General features: G+C 49.9%; 1 protein-coding gene across 2 annotated transcripts in view; it reads left to right on the top strand.

The window, feature by feature from the left end:
• Window positions 1-1,777: 1,777 nt before the first annotated feature.
• The window catches only part of NCLN (nicalin), a 41,103-nt gene continuing 22,826 nt past the window's right edge, over window positions 1,778-20,054 (top strand). For both annotated transcript variants that reach the window (XM_021008916.2, XM_021008915.2), the window contains exons 1-5: window positions 1,778-2,131; window positions 12,087-12,277; window positions 15,569-15,713; window positions 16,834-16,928; window positions 19,854-19,934. In XM_021008916.2, coding sequence (XP_020864575.1) covers window positions 1,948-2,131; window positions 12,087-12,277; window positions 15,569-15,713; window positions 16,834-16,928; window positions 19,854-19,934 — 696 coding nt within the window. In that variant the 5' untranslated portion in view covers window positions 1,778-1,947. The remainder of the gene's footprint in view (window positions 2,132-12,086; window positions 12,278-15,568; window positions 15,714-16,833; window positions 16,929-19,853; window positions 19,935-20,054) is intronic.

The following is a 20,054-nucleotide window of genomic DNA, read 5'->3' as shown; positions in this document are numbered from 1 at the left end:
TATGAACTCATGCAGAGTGAAATCAGCAGAATGAGGGGAACAATTTATACGATAACAATGATATTTTAAAGATAAGCGAGACCTAGAACAAAGACTTAGAAGCTCCGATCAGTGCAATGGCCAGTGATGACCCACGATGAAACACGCCCCTGCCTCCTGAGAGGTGATGGACTGCAGGTGTTGACTGAGGCATTTTTGGGGTACGTGGACGCTGTGGGAATTTGCTTTTCTTGGTCCTCCATGTTTATACAGGTTTTACTTTTCTTGCTTTCTCAATGGGGGTTGGGTGGAGGTGAGAAGGAAAGAATGTGGATATGAAAATAAAATTGAACAACTTTTTTTTTAAAGTTCATTGGCTCACTGACTCATGGACGGGCAGTGAAGGATAAATAAATGAATTGCTTTCTAATCTTTTCTAGCATGAGGGCCCTTTTTAAATATCAAAAATCTTTTGAGGACCCCCTCCCCCCCATGATAGTAATACTGTTAGTATCTATTAGTTCATTTAGATAATTCAGGGTGACGGAAATTCATTAATGCTTTCAGATGAATTTGTACTTTGTTCATCACAACGTTGAGCATAGTAGATAAAGGGCCGGCCTTGGAGTCAGGAAGATCTAGGTTCAACTCTTGCTTCTGTCTGGTGGCAGTTGAGCGACCCTGTGCATGTCACTTAACTTTTCTGTGCCCCAGGCAACTGTGCAGGACTACACCGAGTTGCCAATTTGTATCATTGGAGGGATTTTCCATGCTAGGAGTTCCCCTATGGATGACTTTGAGGGCCTGGACCTGCACCTATCACTGCCCCTCCCCCTCTTCTCCCCAAGAAGGACATCTCATACATCTAAAAATAGTCATGTCTTCAGTATGAAGAATGAGTAATTTGAATAATTTGCCCAAAATTCCATGGCTTCCCAGTGATCAGGTTGGGAAGTGGTACAGTGGGAAGAATGCTGTTCTCAGAATCTGGGGACCTAAGCCTGAGCCCCAGATGTGCCCCTTTCTAGCTGGGCCGCCACAGACAAAGCATAACACTTGTGCTTTCTGCCTCACAAAGTTGTTTTCCAGGACAGCACTTTGTCAACTGAAAAAGGAATTAAAAAAATTATTATAGGGTCATAGATTTATGGAATGGAAGGAATGAAACAAGCATTTATTAAGTGCCTACTGTGTGTTAATGCATCACAAATATCTGATTTGATCCTCAAAACAAGTCTGGGAGGTAGGTAGTTATTATTTCCATTTTACAAATGAGGAAACTGAGGCAGGAAGAGGCAAAGTGGCTCGCCGTGGGTCATGCTGTTAGGAAGTGTCTGAGGTTGGATTTGAACTCGGGTCTTTCCTGGACTACAGGCCCTGTGCTCTATCCACTTTGCCATCTAGATGCCTCATCTGGTCCAACCCCCTCATTTTGCAGGGGAGGAAACCGAGGCCCACAGAAGTTAAGTGACTTGCCCGAGGTTACACAATTGGCTACCAGAGCTGAGTCAAACCAAGCGCCACGTGGGTGCTCGCTTCAGAGCACCTCTTCCCCAAATCCTAAAATTAAACGTTTTAAACTCCACGTGCTCTCTTGGGGCCGGGTGACCGAGCCACCTTGGCCAAGTAGACTACAACTCCCAACTGCATTTGCGCCGGCTGTCAACGCTTCGCCCCTCCCCACGGCCACCGTCGCCCCAGAGGACTACGACTCCCATGAGGCTGAGCGCGCCCCGAGAACACGTTCTTTCCGCAGAGCCGCTAAGACTACATTTCCCAGGAGGTAGAGCGCCAGCGGCGGCGGGGGTGTACGCGGTGCTGCCTGAAGGACCCCGGGGCTGTCCATGCCGCTGTGCTGCCGGCGGATCAGGAGTCCGAGCTTCGGGAGCCCGAGCCCGTACCGCCGCCGCCGTCCGTGTCCCTGCCGGAGCGCCGCCGACCGCAGGCCGCCCCTGCCCGGCCGCCAGGATGCTGGAGGAGGCGGGAGAGGTGCTGGAGAACATGCTGAAGGCCTCGTGCCTGCCTCTCAGCTTCATCGTCTTCCTGCCCGCCGTGCTGCTGCTCGTGGCGCCGCCGCTGCCCACCGCCGACGCGGCGCACGAGTTCACCGTCTACCGCATGCAGCAGTACGACCTGCAGGGCCAGGCTTACGGTGCGTCCTTCCCCGCCGCCGCCCCGGCCCTCCCGGCCCGCGCTCCGGCCCCTCCCCCCCGGCGCGACCCCGTGCGCAGCCCGGCCCCCGCGCGTCCGCGACCCCCGCCCGTGTGAGTGTGTAAGTGTGAGTGTGTGTGTGTGCCCCGCCCGGAACGCGACCCCTCAGTGCCGGCGGGCCTCGGACCCGGTGTTGGAGCCGGGCCCCCTCCCCCTCCCAGTCCTAGCGCTTGGCCCCCACTCTCTGTCTCCCCCTCCCCTGCTCTAGAGCTGGGGCTCTCCTCTCCCCACCTTGTCCGCCAGCTCAACCTTGCCCTGGCCATGAAGCAGAGGGACCCCAGCACTTCCCCAGCCCCAAGCCAAGCTTGTGCGCACCCGTTCCTTCCGGCCCTCGGACGGGTCCCTATCAGGACTAACCGTCCTTGCGTCTGAGGGCTGGCGTCCCTCATTCCCCTGGAGCCTGACCCCCGGCCCTGAGCTTGAGTCAGTCTACTGCCTTCCTCCTCTGATCCCAGTCCATGTGACCTATGCCCCCTTCTGAGGGGGTCCTCCAGCCGGGGGGGCTCCTAGCCCACAAGCCTCACCGTTCCGCAGTGTCTGATACTGTCCCAGACTGACCCTTTCCCCCCTTTTCTCTCTGTGCCCAGGGTCCCCCTGTCCGTCTGTCCCAGCCCAGCCTGGCCTCTCTGCTGCCCTCTCCCCTTCCAGCTCAGTCCTGCCCATTTCTGGCTGGCCCCTGCTTCTGGGCCCAGTCAGCCCTCAGTCTTGCCTTTGAGTGGCCCCTTAGCGATTTGTCCTCAAACCTGATCTTATCTCTCCCCCCTGCCAGCGAGCCCTGTCCTCAAGCTCTGCTCTTCTGGGCCTCACCTGTCAGGGAGTCTGACCCTATCCGGGACTTGGGAGCTCAGAACATTGCCAGGGACCCTGGCGGAGTCACCTGGTCCTCTATCCTGTCTGTAGGCCCCATTCCTGCCTCAAAAGCCCCCATGTAGGGGCTGGGTCAGGCCTGTCTTGGGACTGCTGTTTCTCCCTTCCCCCCTCACGTTCTGCCCCCATTCTCCAAAGATGCTCTATTTTCTATGGGCCTGTTTCCCTCAGGCTCACTCTCCTGTCTTCTTCTCTCAGAGTTAATTTCTTTCTTACAACTCACTTATGTACCTGCCTCCCCCCCCAATCACCTTTCATTTCCCTACAGACTTCCCTGTTTTCCTGGGCTTCTCTCCTGGAGGCAGTTAGAGGCTGTTACTCGTTTGCTTTAGGATTCCAGCTTCTCCCTAAGCTTGGGAGCTTCCCTGCCCTCCGGGTCGTGGGGGTCCTTCTAACTGTTGTCTCCCAAATAGTCCAAATTGCTGGTGGCCCTTCCCAACCCGTCCCCCCATACCAGCTTCTTTGGCGGGGAGGGGAAGGCTTGGACGGTTGGCAGTAACAGGCTTTTGAATCTGCAGAGCATGTGTGCCTAGGAGAATTTATGTGCGATGGCATGTGTGCTGTGTTGTGCGTGATGTGTGCTGCTTTCCTGTCTCTCAACATTCATGGACTGGAATCTGTACTGGAGAGAGAGAGAGTGTGAGTGTGTGTGTGTGTGTGTGTGTGTGTTTGTCTTGGGCCACCAGGAATCCATGGGGAAAGCCTGGGGTGTAAATTTCTGGTTCTGCCATTTGCTAGGTATTTAACCTTTGGGCAACTGTTCAGCCTTAGTTTTCTCATGTTTTTAAAAAAAAAAAAATGAGGCTATTAACCCTTGCACCTCCAAACTGCTGCCCTATGTGTGACATTGGTAACAGTGGCTTACATTTATGTAGCATGTTCGAGGGTGCAGGGTGCTTTCCTCACAGTAATCCTGGGAGGAGGGTGCTACCTTCATTTCACAAGTGAAGAAATTGAGGCCCAGAAAGAGAAACACCAGTCAGTGTCACACAGCCCAGGAAATCTCCTGGCTCCAGTACCAGCCCTTGTGCAGTGATTTAGCGGCTGCTGGGGAAAAGCCCAGCAGTGGCTACAAATCCCATCAGTCCCCTGGTATGCCTTCGCAGACTAGCTAACATGGGGTAGGGGAGTTCTTCTCTGACCCTGGGCCTCAGTTTCCTCATCTGTAAAATGGGGTACACTGGAGGATTTCCAAGGCCCCTTCTATCTCTTAATCCTCTCCTTTTAGCATGGACTTTGGGCAGCTGGTTGGTCTGGCCTGGAGTGGCCTTTGGGGAAGAACCATGGGACATGCAGTGGTCCTGGTAGAATGACTCTGCAACCCAGGGCCCTGGATTCAGGGCTTCCTGCCTGTGTGCCCCTTGGACAAGTCCTGACCCTCCCCTTCATCTCTAAATGAAGGTGTCGACTCGCTGGCTCGTTAGGGCCCTTGCTACACTGGGACCCCTAAGCCAGGCACGGTTAGAGGTACTGACTCCCCTCCTGGTTACTTAGAAGATTTGGAACCCTCTCCCCTTTAGCATCAGCTGCTCCAAGTCACAGTGTCCTTTACTATCTGGAGACTTTTTTCCTTTCAGCTCCTGAGGCTGGGTTTTGCCAGCCTTAGGCCCCTGCCATTGCCTTGTCTCCTGGCCTGGGGAACAGAGGCCCAAGGAAGAGGCTGTATGTTTTTCTGGGCTCTGCTTAATTGGGCCTCATGGGAGACTCCATAGCCCCAGCCTGGGAACTTCTGTTCCTCTCAGGGAATGGGGTCCTGGGGTTAGATTATGTTTCCTCCCCCTGGGACCAGGCTCTTTTACCTGACAGCCTCTCTCCCCTCTCCCCTTTCCTTCTCCCTCCCCACTTTGTATAGACTCCTCCTTGGAAGTCTGCTTTGATCTTTTTCCTAATCAGCCCCTTAGCTCCACGAGCAGCCCATTCCCTGGGAGGCTGCAAAGGTTGGATCGTGGTTAAATTCAGCAAACCTTGGTTAATAAGGGCCTCCCGTGTACGTGTAAGGCCATCCACTGGGTGCTGGGGTTGCAGAAGTTTATCTGGTTAGTGTTGAGGGCAGCAGGCAGCATTGTCCTGCTCTCCAGGTATCCCCAGATGTCTTATTGTATGACTGTCCCTGCCCTACTTGTCTTCTGCTCGTCACATAAGCCCCGTGCTGTGGTGCTGTGTGTGTAACTGGAAGAATTTGGGGTGTGCTCAGGAAAGGCCTCTGGGGGAAGGTGGTGTGTATGTGGGTCTAAAGCCCAGGGGAATAGTGAGTGGTTCCTCTTTCTTTCTCTTCCTTGCTTTTCTGCCCAGGGCCCTCTTACCTTGACTCAGACTGTGGGGAGGAGAGGAAATGTTGAAAGGTGGTTATCTGCATAGGGCACCTCCCATCCTTGGAGACAGAGCAACTTCAGAAATATCACGGTAGTGTAAGCCTGGACCTGGTATGGAGGTTTGGAGTCAGGCCATGGTGGCCTCACCTGTCAAGTGAGAGGAGGCTTGCTCCCTGCCTGCTCTGGAGCTGGGGGCCTGTGATTGAGCCTGGTTTGTGCCCAAGCCCAGCTCCTGAATAGAGCCACTTCTTGGCTTCTGGAATGGCTTCTCAAGGTTGCTTTTCTTGCTACCTTTCCCCCCATTCACCTCCTACACATTTCTAGGTCAGATTGTATTGCGTCTTGGATTGTTGGGGTGGAGTTCAAGGTTCAGTATGAGTTGAAACGTTTGATTAGACCTGGAGGGAGGCAGGTGAAATGGGTAGGGACTTGGGCTGGGCTCTGAGTCAGAAGACCCAGATTTAAATCCATGTCCTGTCCCTCCATTGCTCCATGGTTTTAGGCAGATCCTTTCCTCTGGCCGGGCCTCAGTTTCCCCATTCATAAAATGAGATGTTTGGACTTGAGCTCTTAAGGGCCCTTGAAGCTGGAAGATTCTGAGATAAATACCATTCATGCGATGGCTGGTCCCTGAGGTGGCCCAAGGAGTTTGTTGAGAAATTTGTTCAGATACCAGTCCCTTTAAGAGTAGCTTGTAAGGAAGATTGTGTTTCCGGATAAATAAGGGGAGTCTAATAACTGCCACGTTGAGAGTTTGGGACTTGGATTATGACAGTGGTCAAAGCCAAACTATGGTAAATAGTTATACTTGTCTGTATGATTTTTAAAAAAATTAGTGTTATTCATTTGTTAAGCAAATGCATAGTTTAAAACCTTGTTCTTGGACTTGCGGGGCAATGGTGGGCTTGGGGATAGTCAGTCACCTTGGACTGGGGACATTCTCCCAGATATTGGCTGAATGACCATACGCAAACTGTTCTTTTACAGCTCTGGATCTCATTTTTTCCATAAGTAACAATGATACATTTTAAAAATTCTCTATTATAAACCTGACAAATAAGATTTTTCTATTTCTGAACACAAGTGGAAAAAGATTGCATATAAAACTGCAAATCTTGGTGTAATGATTATAATGAATGATTATTCCTATTTCTATAGCCCTGTGGAGGCAGTGTGGTTTGGTGGATAGAAAGCTGGCTTTGATTGGGACATATCCTGGCTGAGCCTGGTTGAGGTGACAGGATTGACTTGCATTCCAGGCAGGATTTGAGCTCAGCAGGTAGAGGGCCAGGCACTGGGTGGTATTTGTTGATGGGGGATTTGGATGGTTGTCAGGGCAAGGGATGTCAGATCCCCTTTGCTTCTGGAGTTCTATTTGTCTTTGCTGTCATTGTGCCCAGAACACGGCTAGCTTCCCGGTGAGCTCTTGGCAAATGCAGCTGACCAAGTGCTGATAGCCTCTTTCCTCATGAACTCCTTTGAAAAGCACCGTGTCAGTTCTTCCCTCTCACCCCCTCCACATTCTTGCAATTAATATTTCATAGAATTGTTTTTTCGGGACTGCTTTTCTCCAAGTGAAACGTTCCTTCTCGTTGTCCCTGAGGTTTGCTAATGCTTGCTTTTTCTGTCTGTTGGGAGGCCAGCTGGTTTCTAATGTCAAGGCTTTGGTTGGCTGCAGAGGTTTGTCCCAAACCCAGAGGCTGCTAGCAGCAGCTCCTTTAAAGGGGGCCTAACTGAAAACATCCTTTCTCCCTGTTTGTTCCTGGGAAGAGAGTGAGCAGGTAACATGTAGAGGGAGAGAGAATAATAATGAAGAATCTGGGGTCTGCAGCCTAGCACACTTACTGCTTTGCCATGGTAGGCACTTAATGAGTGTTCTCAAATTGACTTGTTTTACCCCCTCACACCTATCAGAGTGGCTAATATGACAAAACAAAAAACGTTGCATGTTGGAAGGGATGTGGGAAAACTGGGACGCTAATGCATTGTTGGTGGAGTTGTGAACCTATCCAGCCGTTCTGGAGAGCAATTTGGAACTGTGCCCAAAAGGCTATAAAACTGCATACCCTTTGTTCCAGCAATACCGCTGCTAGGTCTGTATCCCAAAGACATCCCCCAAAAAGGAAAAGGACCTAGTTGTACAAAAACATTTATAGCAGCTTTGTGTGATGGCTAAAAATTGAAAATCGAAGGGATGCCCATCAGTTGGGGAATAGCTAAACAAGCTGTGGTATATGATTGCAATGGAATATTACTGTGTTACAGGAAATGACAAGCAGGATGATTTCAGAAAAACCTGGAAAGACTTACACCAACTGATGCATAGTGAAGTGAACAGAACCAGGAGAATGTTGTGCACGGTAACAGCAGTATTGTTTGATAAAGAACTTAGCTATTCAGAGCAGTACAATGGTCCAAGTTTTGATTGAGTCCAAGTTTTACAAAAGAAATCCTTTTATTAAGGGGATTTATTCTGTGAAGTTTGGATTCATGAAGTCAAAGGGCCACACTTGAGAACTTAGAGGTTCACATGTGGCCTCCAGGCCACAGGTTCCCTACCCCTGATCCAAGACAGTCCTGAAGGACTAATGATGAAGCATACTATCTGTCTCCAGAGAAAGAACTGATATTGATTGAATACAGACTGAAGCATGCTATTTTTTACTTTCTTTCATTTTTTTTCTTTTATTCAAGTCTTCCTGTATAAAATGACTAATATGGAAATGTTTTACGTAATTGCAAATGTATATCTGATTGCTTACTCTCTCAAGGAGGGAGGAGGGATCAAATTTGGAACTCAAAACTTTAAATAAAAATGTTTTGAAAATTGTGGAAAAAATTGACTTGTTTTAGTGTTTTAAAGTGTACAAAATTACGTTCTTCCACAACAGCCTTGGGAAGTACTGAATACAAGAATTACTTCCCTTTTGGAAGATGTGTAAACTGAGGCTCAGAGACTTGACTTTGGCCATATTGTTGTTATTAATGCTGATTTAAAAAACATTTTTACAAGGATTATCTCTCCTACTGCTCCCCCTTCCCCACAATTGACTATTTTTAAAAAAGCTATCATAACAAATATGCGTAGTCTGGTAAAAACAAATTCTCATATTGATCATGTCCAAAGATGCATGTCACATTCTGCATTTTAAAGTGCATCACCTCTCTGTAACAAGGTGGGTCTCCTGTCTCATCTTAGTTTTCTGAATTGGTGGTTTATTGTTGAGTTGATCAGAATTCTCAAGTATTTGAAAGTTGTTTTTCTCTATAATGTTGTCGTATAAATTGTTCTAATTCTGCTCATTTCACTTTGTACCAGTTTTAGTTTCCTCTGAAACTGTCCTTTGTTTCTTTTGGCCCCATTGTGTTCCATTGCATTCATGTGCCATAATTTGGTTAGCCATCTCCCAGTAGGAGGGCAGCTTTTTAGTTTCCAGTTTTTGGCTACTCCAAAAAAGCTGCTATAAATGTTTTTGTGTATGTGGGTCCTTTTCCTTTTCCTTTGACTTCTTTGGGGTATAGACCTAATAGTGATTTCACTGGTCAAAGGGTAAGCAGAGTTGAGCAACCTGGGGCACAGTTCCAAATGGCTTTCCAGAGTGGCTGGACCAGTTCATGGCTCCACCAGCAGTGCATTAGTGTGCTTGTTTTCTTGCAGCTCTTCCAGCATTGATCACATTCTTTTGTCATCTTCATTCATCTGATCGATGTGAGGTGGCACCTCAGAGTTAGCCCTAAGATTTCTTTTTTAACTTATTTTTTTAAGCCCTAAAATTTAAACCCAGGTCTCCTAATTCCTGCATTGTCTCCCTAAAGTGAGTACATGTCTCTATGAGATACAGGGGTTTGGAGTGAATAATCTCTAAATTCTCTTGCAAACTTAATATTTTATGACTCAGTTGTGATGTTTAAAAGTTTCAAGAGACATAATTTCTGGGTAATTAGTCACTTTATTAATAATGCTTACATTTTAATAAAAGAATAAATAATAAGATAGGTCAGGGGTACTCTGGAGTGCCAAAGACAAGCATGGCGGCCAGCTCACAGCTTATATGCCCTTGGAAAAGTGGGTGTTCTTGAGGGGGGCAATCAGCTCTGATAATTTAATAATTAATGAGAGAATGAATATTACAGTGAGATGTGGGCTCACTACCGTGAGGGTCTGAGAGAGTGGCATCATGTCACTCTTGGACAAAGAGACTGTCTCTACCCCCAGACCACCCCCAGCTTTGGGCAGCCTAATCAAAGAATTTATCCCCATCCAAACCGGAGTAGAGCACAATGGGCTTCCCCACCTTAGATTAAATTCTTTATAAGGCTGGGTGTGGTCTGACTAGGATTGAGGAGAGTTAATTCAATCTTGTTATCAGTTATATCCTTCAAGAGACTGAACTTTGAAGTGAGGACTGTAGAAAAAGGGGGAACTCTGCATCTCCCCGAGTTATTAATAATCATTTCTCTCACACTGTAATAAGCATTAAGGAATCTGAGGATTTGGAATTCAGCAGAGGAGACTTAAATGGAATTAGGAAAAGGACTTCAAGACTGAAGCGCCTAAAAAATCATTTTGACCTTCCTGGTGAGCTCGTTCCCTCTCTTTGAGGAGGGAGTAGAAGTGAAGGACAATGAATGCTGTTCAGTGGTAGCTACAGCAGTCGCCACACCCTGATGCTGGCGTTCAGCCTTAGCCTGAAAGTCTAGCAGAAAAGCACTTAAAGGCAAACCTGCCCTCCTTTGAAGTTGTGAAGAGAATAGCTCTTTCCTGATTGGCCTTGGGAATTAGTAGCAGCCAGGTGCAGATGATTTTCTTTTGGCGTTTTTGCTTGTAGTGAGCTATTGCCAGCTGTTTGTGTTAGCTAGGCCTTTGTCAACCAAACAGACGTGAGCGCTAATGTCCAGCTCTAGGTCTGGGTTGTGTTGTATCTGTTTGCAATGTCCCCGGCTGTAACCTAATTCAGAGATCAATCGTAGCTTATCAAAACTGGAAGGATACTTAGAAATCGTTAAGTCCACCCATCTTAGTTTTACCAGTAAGGAAACTGAGGCCCAGAGAAGCCAGGGGCTTGCCCAAAGTCAACAGCAAGTTAAGTTGATGACAGAGCCTATTGGTTGTTCCATAGACATCTCAAACTCAGCATGTCCCAAACTGAACTTACCTTTCTCCTCAAACCTGAAGGGCATTACTAGTCTTGTAGACTCTCAGGAATGTACTCTTGGCACTAACCTCAACTCTTCACACTCCCTCACCCCATGTATCCAGTTAGCTAGTAAATCTTGTCTTTTCTGCTTTCTCATCTTTTTCACCCAGCCCCTTCTCTCCACCCCAACGGCCACTACCTTGGTCAAGGCTCTCATCACTTCTTGCCTCGATTTTTGCAACAGTCTCATTGAGGCAGGTCAAGTCTGTCTCCTTGCCTCAAGTCTCTTTCTGCTGTAGCCTATCAGATTTGACCCCTTGACTCTCCTATGTCATTTTTCAGTTGTGTCCGACTCTTTGTGACCCTGTTTGGGGTTTTCTTGGCAAAAGTACTGGATTTTACAGAGGAGGAAACTGAGGCAAACAGGGTTAAGTAACTTGCCCAGGGTCACACAGCCAGTGAGTGTCTGAGGCCTGATTGAGCTCATGAAGATGAGTCTTCTTGATTCCAAGCTCACTGCTCTATTCACTGGGCCACCCAGGTGCCCAGGGATAAAATATTAGCTTCTCTAGAGCTTTTAAAACCATATACAACTTTCCCCAAATTCATTTTTTAAAAAATTTAAATTTTCAGTTCCAAATACGCTCCCTCCCTTTCCCCTTCTCCTACTCATTGAGAAGGCAAGAAATATGAAGCCCATTATACACATGAAGTCACGCAAAACATGTCTACATTAGCCATGTTCTGAAAAAAAAAGAGCAAAAAAAAATAGATGAAGAGAAAAGAATATTCTTCAGCCTGTACTCTGAGTCCATCAGTTCTCAGTCTGGAGGTGGATAACATTTTATATCATGAGGGCTCATTGTGTTGGCCAGAGTTATTAAAGCCTTTCACAGTTCACCTTCATGTTATTGTTGCTGTCGTAGGCAGTGTTCTTCTGGTTCTGCTCACTTTGCCTCAGTTCCTACAGATCTGCCTAGGTGTTTCTGAAACCTTCCCCCTCATTTCTCATAGCGCAGTATATCCACCTAACCTGACTTTTCAGCTTCATTGGACAGAGTTCCTTTTCTCGGACTTTCTTCCAGCCAGACTGACCTTTTTTCTGGTCCTTACACAGGACGGTCCTCTCAGTCCCTGGGCCTTTGTGCTGGCCGACTGCTTCTCCTTCTCGGAGATGCAGTTCGATGCCATCTTCTGCATGAAGCTTGTCCTGATCCCCCAAATGCTCCCAAATACCCTTGTGTTTAACTGTTTGGTGTGTACCTGTGTTCACTCAATATTTGTGGTGTGTGTATTTATAGGTGTCCTCGTCTCCCTTTGAGAACGTCAGCCCCTTTCAAGTAGGGGTTGTTTCCTTTTTGATACTTGTGTCTCTTAGCACCCAGCTTGGTGTATGACACGTACATAGTAGGTGCTTCATCAGTCTTGCCATTTGATTCATTCAAACCCGGGACTTCTGGCTTCCAGGTAGTCCCACTCAACTTGTCCAGCCCACTGGATACTATTCCTCTGTGAGATCCCCGGGATGGGAGAACTTCTTTGGTGGCTGAGGGCTTCTCTGCTTTCTCCCTTCTCACAGGCACCCGAAACGCAGTACTCAACACGGAGGCGAGGACGGTGGAGGCGGATGTGCTGAGCCGCCGCTGCGTCATGATGCGGCTGGTGGATTTCTCCTATGAGCAGTACCAGAAGGCCCTCAGGCAGTCGGCCGGGGCCGTGGTCATCATCCTGCCTCGGGCCATGGCTGCTGTGCCGCAGGACGTCATCCGCGTATGTACTGTCACCGTCACCCCACCGCTCCTTCCTCTCCCCATCCCCCCGCGGCCTCGGCCACACTCAGCCGCACCTCAGAGCTGTCGGGTTCGGTCAGCAATGCTTGTTGAATGACCGCGCTAGGGCTCAGCAGACTGGGCTTCTAAACCTGCTTCTGTCGCTCACCAGCTGGGGGGCCCTTTGCAGCACGTTCTTTTTTTGCTCGATGAATCTCAGTTTCCCCATCTGTAAAATGATAGAATTGGATTGAATGGCTTCCAGAGCTTCTAGCAGTTCTGTGATTCAGTGCCTTGGGCATTAATCCCTCTCCTTGTCACCCTTGATCCCTGTTCGTCTTCCCTGCTCTCCCCCCTTCATTCTCATTCCCCCAGTGGCTCCATGTGGGTCCTTTCTCTGCTACTATAGTCAGTCAACAACAAGGATTTATTAAGTCGGTTAATAAGCATTTATTAGCTGGGGAAACATGTAGAAACACAAAAAACAGTTCCTGTTCTCATGTAACTCCCCCTCCCCCTTCCCCTCACAGTCTAAAGGGGGTTTGGGAGAAGCTTATATAGAAGGTAGGATTTAAGCTGGGACCTGAAGGAAGTGAGGCAGCAGAAACAGGGAGGGAGAGAATTGCAAGTGAGGAAACAGCCAATGAAAATGCCCAGTCAGGAGATGGAGGATCTTGTTCCAGGACCAGCAAGGAGGTCCGTGTCACTGGATTGCAGAATGGGGACGGGGCCAAACAGAGGGTCACAGGGAGATGGTAGAGTTGATTAGGAGGGGAGTGATGTGCTTGTGTGCATGCTTGAGGAAAATCACTTCAGTGGCTGATGGGAAGATGGATGGGAGTGAGGGGGGCTTGTGCTGGGCAGCCCCCCAGCAGCTATGAAGTGATGAGGGCCGGCACCGGGGGTGACAGTGTCAGAGGAGACAAGGAGAGATGCTATTAAGGTCAAATCGGCAGGCCTCGACAGCAGAGAGTGACACCTGGGCTGGGGGCTGGGATGGCGATGCTGGTGCTGGAGGTAGAAGGACGAAAGAGGAGCCCTCCTCTGCCTGCAGGGAGCTTTATGTTCTCCCAGGGGAGAAAGCATGGGCACCTCTCATGCAGGGTGATTTCCAGGGGCAGCCTGGGGGTCAGAAAGGCCTTGTGGAGGCCAGCGCCTGAGCTGAGCTTTGAGGGAGACTAGGGATTCTGTGACGTGGAGGTGAGAAGGCCTGGGTGTGGGGGTGGGCACTTGTGCAGAAGATGGCAAGGAGAGATTTTGTGTGGTGTGTCATCCACGAGGTCGGTGTGTAGTGTGGGAAATCAAGGGGGATCGTGTACAATAAGACTGGGAAGGCAAGACAGTCGTTTGAGAAGAGAGACTTGGATGTGAATGGAGGCATCGGAGAGTCAGACGTTGGCTGAGAAGAGGCCACGGCTTAGAGGGGCATTGTGGAGAAGAGGACAGGGAGAAGAGGGTGGGCCCTGACCAGAAGGACGGCTTCTCTTCATTTGTATCCACATGGCATCTTGCCATTTCTCCTGCCCCTGCCAATTGAGGCCACCGTGGCTGGCTCGCCTCCCTGGGCCCTGTGGACTCCTCTACCAGTGGGTCAGTGTTATCTTGGACCATGCAGACACCCCGCCATCTGATGCTGAGTATGTCCTGGTCTGCCCTCCCCTCTTTATTTTGACTCTGGCCTTGGAAACAATACTAAAAGATCAGTACTGTCACTGGTTTTGGAAAGGGCCAGATAGTCACTTGCCCTCCTGCTCCATGCCAGACCTCCCTTTTCTGGCCACTTCTTGTCTTGCTCTCCCATTAGAATGTAAGCTCCTTGAGGGCAGGGGGTGGCTCACTTGTTTATATCCCCGGCATCCAGCACGGTGCCTGGTACATAGAAGGCACTTGATTTTTTTTCATGCATTCACATTTCCCCATCCTCATCCTGGTGGCAGTGGTCTGCCTGGCTGCAGGCCATTTGTCTTCCTTTCTCAGTTATTGTTCAAGATTTTTTAAGGTGCTTCCTATGTGCCAGGCACTGTGCTCAAGGAGTCCATTACCTGGCCCATAGTCTTCCTCTCTTATACCAGGGGCATTAAAGTGCACCGCGAGGCCTCCCCAGTTACCCTGATCCCCTGGTTCTTCAGACTCTTCAGTCCCAGGACCTACTCCCAGAGTTATTTTGAGGATCAAGTGAGGACATGTCAGGTGAATTGCAAACTTTAAAGGGCTATGGAAATGCCACCGTGATGTCCCTGGGTGACCATAGATTGTTAAACCTAGAGTCAGGAAGGCCTGAGTTCAAATGTGGCCTCAGACATGTACTAGCTGTGTGACCTTGAGTAAGTCACTTAACCACTGTTTGCCTCAGTTTCCTCCTCTGTAAAATGGGAATAATAATAGCACCTGCCTTCTAAGGTTGTCGTGAGGATCAAATGGCCTGTAAAACACTTTGCAAACATTCAGTCAGTCTATAAATGTTGATTCTTGTCATTTTTAATTATTGTTATTATTAATAGTAGTAATGTGTCAGCCCTACATGGGTATAGTCACACCCTCATCTCACTGTCACCACACATGATCAAGATCTCTCTTTTCCAGTCCTAACTCCTGTGAGGTTGTGACTTTCTCAGGAGGGCCTTGGTGTTCTGGGTTTTGCAGAGAGGAGTGTGGGTGTGACCTCATCTGTAGGGACATTCCTCTTCCCTTCGGGCTCGGGGCTGGGGGCCTTATGAGGCTGGCAAGGACGGCTCTCCCTGGGTTTGCGTTCATTGGGGATTCCTGTTCAGGAAGGGCCTGGGACCACTGGATGATGACAGTATTTCTGTCTGCGTAATCCTCTTGGGTTAGCCTGAGCTCCTGGAGAGCTGCGCTGTTTCTTACCTTTCTTTGTATTCCCAGCACTAGCACAGAGCCTGGCACATAGTAGGTGCTTAATAATTACTTGTAGACTTGTTAGAAACTATTTTATTCCTTGTGTCTTCATAACTCCCCTATGAGGCTATGTAAATGTACCTGTTTTACAGATGGCCAAATTAAGGCCCAGAGTTCAGAAGTTGACCATGGTCACATGGCTGGTAAATGGTGAGGACAGGGGACTGGAGGCTTGGTCTTCTGACTCCAGATACAGGGCCCCTGGTATCAGCACCACTTCCAATCCACCCCTTCCTCATGACCCCCTGCAATGTGGAGCCTGCTTATGGCACCTCCACAGCCTTTGCCAACTTTTAGCCCACCTCTGTCATTCGTTGGACTTGGACGCTGTCTGATGGGGTCCATTCTGAGCCCAGGCTCTCTCTTCTTCCCCTAGCAATTCATGGAGATCGAGCCTGAGATGCTGGCCATGGAGACCATCGTCCCTGTCTACTTTGCAGTGGAGGATGAAGCCTTGCTTTCCATCTATGAGCAGACACAGGCTGCCTCCGCCTCCCAGGGCTCAGCATCTGCAGCTGAAGGTAGGGGTAGGTGGTGGGCGGCTACTTCAGTGTTCCTGGTGTCTCTGTCAAGGGCACTTGGGGGTGGGGGTGGGGCTGGGGGTGCAGTCTCTCTCCCTTCAGTTCCCGTGGAAAGCATCTATTCAGGGGATAATTGGACATATTCTCATTCCATTTCTTCCCTCCTGTGACTCAGCAATGGATCAGCATTTCATCTCCCTCCTGGAAAACAAACAGCATTTAAATTTATTTTTCATTATTAATTTTATTGAACATTACTAAAAAAGCTACATCCATTTATTTTATTCATTTAAAAAATTTCAGTTTTATTGATGGCTTTTGTTTTTTTACATTAGTCACTTTGGAATCTTATCACCCTTCCCACATACACACTCATTGAACTTCCTGGTTAAGCCCAGCCACCCAAGCTGGTGACTGCCTCTGACTGCCCTACCCCGCCTCCAGAGAAGGTGAGGGGAATTTCCTGCTTTGTGTGCCCTTGGGCCAGGCTTTTCACCCCTGAGGCCCTTCCAGCTCTCCTGCATCATCCTTTCATCCTCATTTCTTTTCCTGGCTCAGCAGGCCGCACTGTATTCAGCAGGTTTTGACGGTATTGTAGTCATTGTGGACATGGTTTTCCTGGTTCTGCTCATTCCCTCTCCCTTTCCGGTCAGCTCATTTGTTGTCTCTTATGACACCACCATATCACCATATTCCATTACATTCCTAGACCATTTTGTTCAGCAGTTCCAGTCAATGGGCCTCTTTTGGCTGCCCCAAACGTGCAGAGGCAGCATTCTTAAATAAGTCTCCCTTTCTGGCATCTGCCGTCTCTTTCTAACTAAATGGTAAGAGTTGTTGTGGGAGGACAGTGTCGTTTTTGTACTTGAACTATGTGCCGGGGTCATCCCCTAGTTCTCGGTCGTAGAGGACACTCACTGTGGCCTCGGGGAGATGAGGATGGCGCTTGCCACATCTCCAGAGGGATGGGCTCTCTCATAGTGTTTGGAGAAGAGGCTCCTGGGGAGAGAGGGTGAGGAAGGCCTCCTCACCTCACCAGCCCTATTAGTGGGCCTGGTTCTGCTTTGAAAAACCTCAGCTGAGGAGTGGGACGTGAGCGCTGCGCCTCTTGTCTCTCCAGTTCTGCTGCACACAGCCACTGCCAACGGCTTCCAGATGGTCACGAGTGGGGCCCAGAGCAAAGCTGTGAGCGACTGGCTCATTACCAGTGTAGAGGTGAGTGCCTTGAGACCAGATGAGCTGGAGGCCTTCCCTTAGTCCTTGCTGAATTTACAGAGGCACAAAAGTAGAAATACAGAAAACTTCCTTTTTCAAAAATATATCTTACGGATTTAATATTGCCTGAATTTCATGGTGTATTTCTGCCCCCCACTGGGAGCCATCACTTAGAAGGAAGAAGAGAAAAAAATTATTACATTGAAATTACATAGAATGCATACAATTAGTACATCCGAAAATATCTGCATCATACGCAGCGTCCCCCACGTCCCACCTCATCAGAGGAGTAGGAGGAGGCCTGCGGACGACTTTCCGACATTTGCATGCGGTATATCCATTGACAGCTGCCAGCCATCAGCTTTGGGGCCCACGCTGCCCTAGCTGGCAGTGGTATGTGCTTGGTAAATGCATAGTGTGATAGGACGAAGGTGAATCTGATAGGTTAATGCCTGCATTCACTGAGGCTGCAGAAGACTTGGATCCACTGTGTCCTTCCTCAAGCGCCTGATGCTCCCCTCGCCCTTTGGTGGCCTCTATCCATGCCCTAGCCCAGCGTGGAGATGAGTCTGGGTTTTTGAAGGCTGTTGAAGTGGAGGCGTTGTGCTGCAGGGGCTACCCCATTGGAAGGGCCTTCAGTGTAGGCCTGATGACAAACCCCCTAAGTTAGAGAGACTCAGGAAAAAGATGCAGGAAGGCGTTTTGCTTTCTGCGTGGGGGAGTTGGGCAGAACTGCTGTTGAAGAGACTGGGCTGCCTTGTTTATACTGGGAGCTTGTCAGGTGGCTATGCAGTGGGCCCTGCTCCGTAGGCCTGTGGCATTACTTCTGCTGACCGAGGCTTTCTGCTCCTGTGCCCCTGGATACAGAGTCCCAAGAATGGGTTTCCAGTCCCACTGGAGGCTAGACTTCACCTCTCCAGCCTGGACATTCAGAGTTCTTTACCTGGGGTCCAGGAACAGGCTCTTTGATATCTTGATCCCTTTCTGTAATTGGCTTCCCTTGTGATCCTACATGTTTCATCAGTGCACTGAACGACCTGATTCAGAGAGGAGCTCCATCCACTGGGCGACTGTACTGGGTCCAGGTCACAGCAGAGGTTAGGGACCCAGGCCCCTGAGGGACTCTCATGAAGGTCTCTTGCCGCTGTAAAGCTTGGACCTTGTGATTCTTCCCCAAAGGCAGACTGTGTTTCAGGGATTTTTGGCTGGAGCCCCTCCCCTCGCTCCTCTGCCAGTTTGCCCAGAGGTGGCATCTGGGCCCAGGTGCATGCAGGTCTTCCTGCCCCTCTCTCCACACCAGGGGTGTTTGGATTCTTCTTCTTTCTGCGCCTTAGTTGCAGGGACTGCCTGTCTCTGATGGCCAGATGGTTTGGGGCTAGCAACTTCAGAGGGACCGACCTGTGGTGGAGAGAGTGGACGTGAGGAGGACTTGGGTGTGCACCCCACCTCGGGCAGATCACCACTGAGCCTTCGTTTTCTCGTTTGTAGAGCAGGTGGCAATGCTGAGCTCATGGCGTTGTTGTGAAGTTCAAGTGAGAGCCACTGGCCTGGAAGCCCTGTATTCATGTCTGCTGTTGTTTACTAGTGACTGATCAGAATGTCCACCAATAATTGAGTGCCTTCCTTATAGGAGGGCCTGGGGGGAGCTGCAGTGAGGCCGAGGTGAACAGACTAGGGCTCCTGCCCTCCCAGAACTTTCCTTCAGTTGGGAAGGTGTGGAGGGTCTCTCCGCTGGGGGAGGTCAGACGGTGGGCAGTGTGTCCTGTGGGTGGTGCAGACGCAGAATGCTGAGGGAGTTCTGAGGAGGGAGTGCTGCCTTGCCCGGGCGGGCATTGGGGAAGGCCTCCCGGGAGAGGCGACTCCTGATCAGAGAAAAGGATTCTGGGCCGCTCAGTTCTGGGACAGTGGGGTCATTGTGCTTAGAGCTTTCTGGTGGGGGGGTAGTAGGAGATAAGGCTGGACAGGCAGGCAGGCTCAGGTGGGGAGGGCCCTGAGTGCCCACTGTCACCCCATCGTGCCAGCATTAACCCACCTCAGCCTCCTCTGGCTTGGTCACTTGCTGCTGAGCCCCACGAGCATGGGAGCTCTGAGGGCAGGCCTGGCTTTTACCGTCCTGTGTCCCCAGCCCTCAGCCCAGGCAGTGCCTGGGAGCACAGTGAATGCTTGTTGCCTGAGCAGTGTGTGCCATCTTCCTTGATCCTCACAGTCACCTCATGGGCTGCATGGTCGGTACAGAATCACCATTTGACAAGTGAGGAAACTGAGGCCTTACACAGGTGAAGCCCAAAGTTACAAAGAAAGTGGCAGAGCTCAGACTCGAGCTGTAAGTCTGGGGTTTATTCCAGTTGTCCTAGGCTGCTGTTAGGGACTGAGGCTTTTGTGTGAGAGCGTGATGGGATCCGTGTAAGTCAGTGTAGGAGGGCCACAGCAGGGTTTTTAACCAAACCTTGGTGTGTCTGTTTCCCTCCCTAAGAAGTCGGGAATCGTCCATTGCAGTTAGCTGGTGCCATAGTGCACAGGGCATTGGACCTGGCATCAGGAAGACCCGGATTCAAATCCAGCCTCGGATGCTTACTAGTTGTGTGACCCCGGGCAAGTCACTTAACCTCTGCCTCCTTTTCCTCAACTGTTAAAAGAGGGGATCAAATGAGAGAATATTTGTAAAGTGCTTAGCACAGAGCCTGGCACATAGTAGGTACTAAATAAGTGCTGGGGCACGAGGGGGGTGGACAGAGGTGGGGCACGACTTGAACTGCCCGAGTTTGGAGTACGAGACTGGTGGCCAGGCACATGGGCTGTGTGCACGCGCGCACGTGTGTGTGTGTGTGTGTGGTGGCACATTCTTTTTCCAGGCAGTAACTGCCCCTTCTCAGGACCCTTCCTCCCAGCCAGCCCGCGCACTGCTGACCATAGTTTTCTTCACAGGGCCGGCTGACAGGACTAGGCGGAGAGGACCTTCCCACCATTGTCATTGTGGCCCACTACGACTCCTTTGGGGTGGCCCCTGTATGTATCTCCCTCCGCTGTCTGCTCTTGGGTTTCCTTTGCCTTCAGCAGGGCTGGGGCGGGCGGGCAGAGCTCTCGGGGGCTTCTGTTGGGAAGGCTGCTTAGCCAAGCCCTGAGGCA

This window comes from Phascolarctos cinereus, unplaced genomic scaffold, assembly GCF_003287225.1.
Source record: "Phascolarctos cinereus isolate Bilbo 61053 unplaced genomic scaffold, phaCin_HiC Scaffold_4;HRSCAF=312, whole genome shotgun sequence".
Taxonomy (NCBI): domain Eukaryota; kingdom Metazoa; phylum Chordata; class Mammalia; order Diprotodontia; family Phascolarctidae; genus Phascolarctos; species Phascolarctos cinereus.
This window is presented reverse-complemented; position numbering and strand designations above follow the sequence as displayed.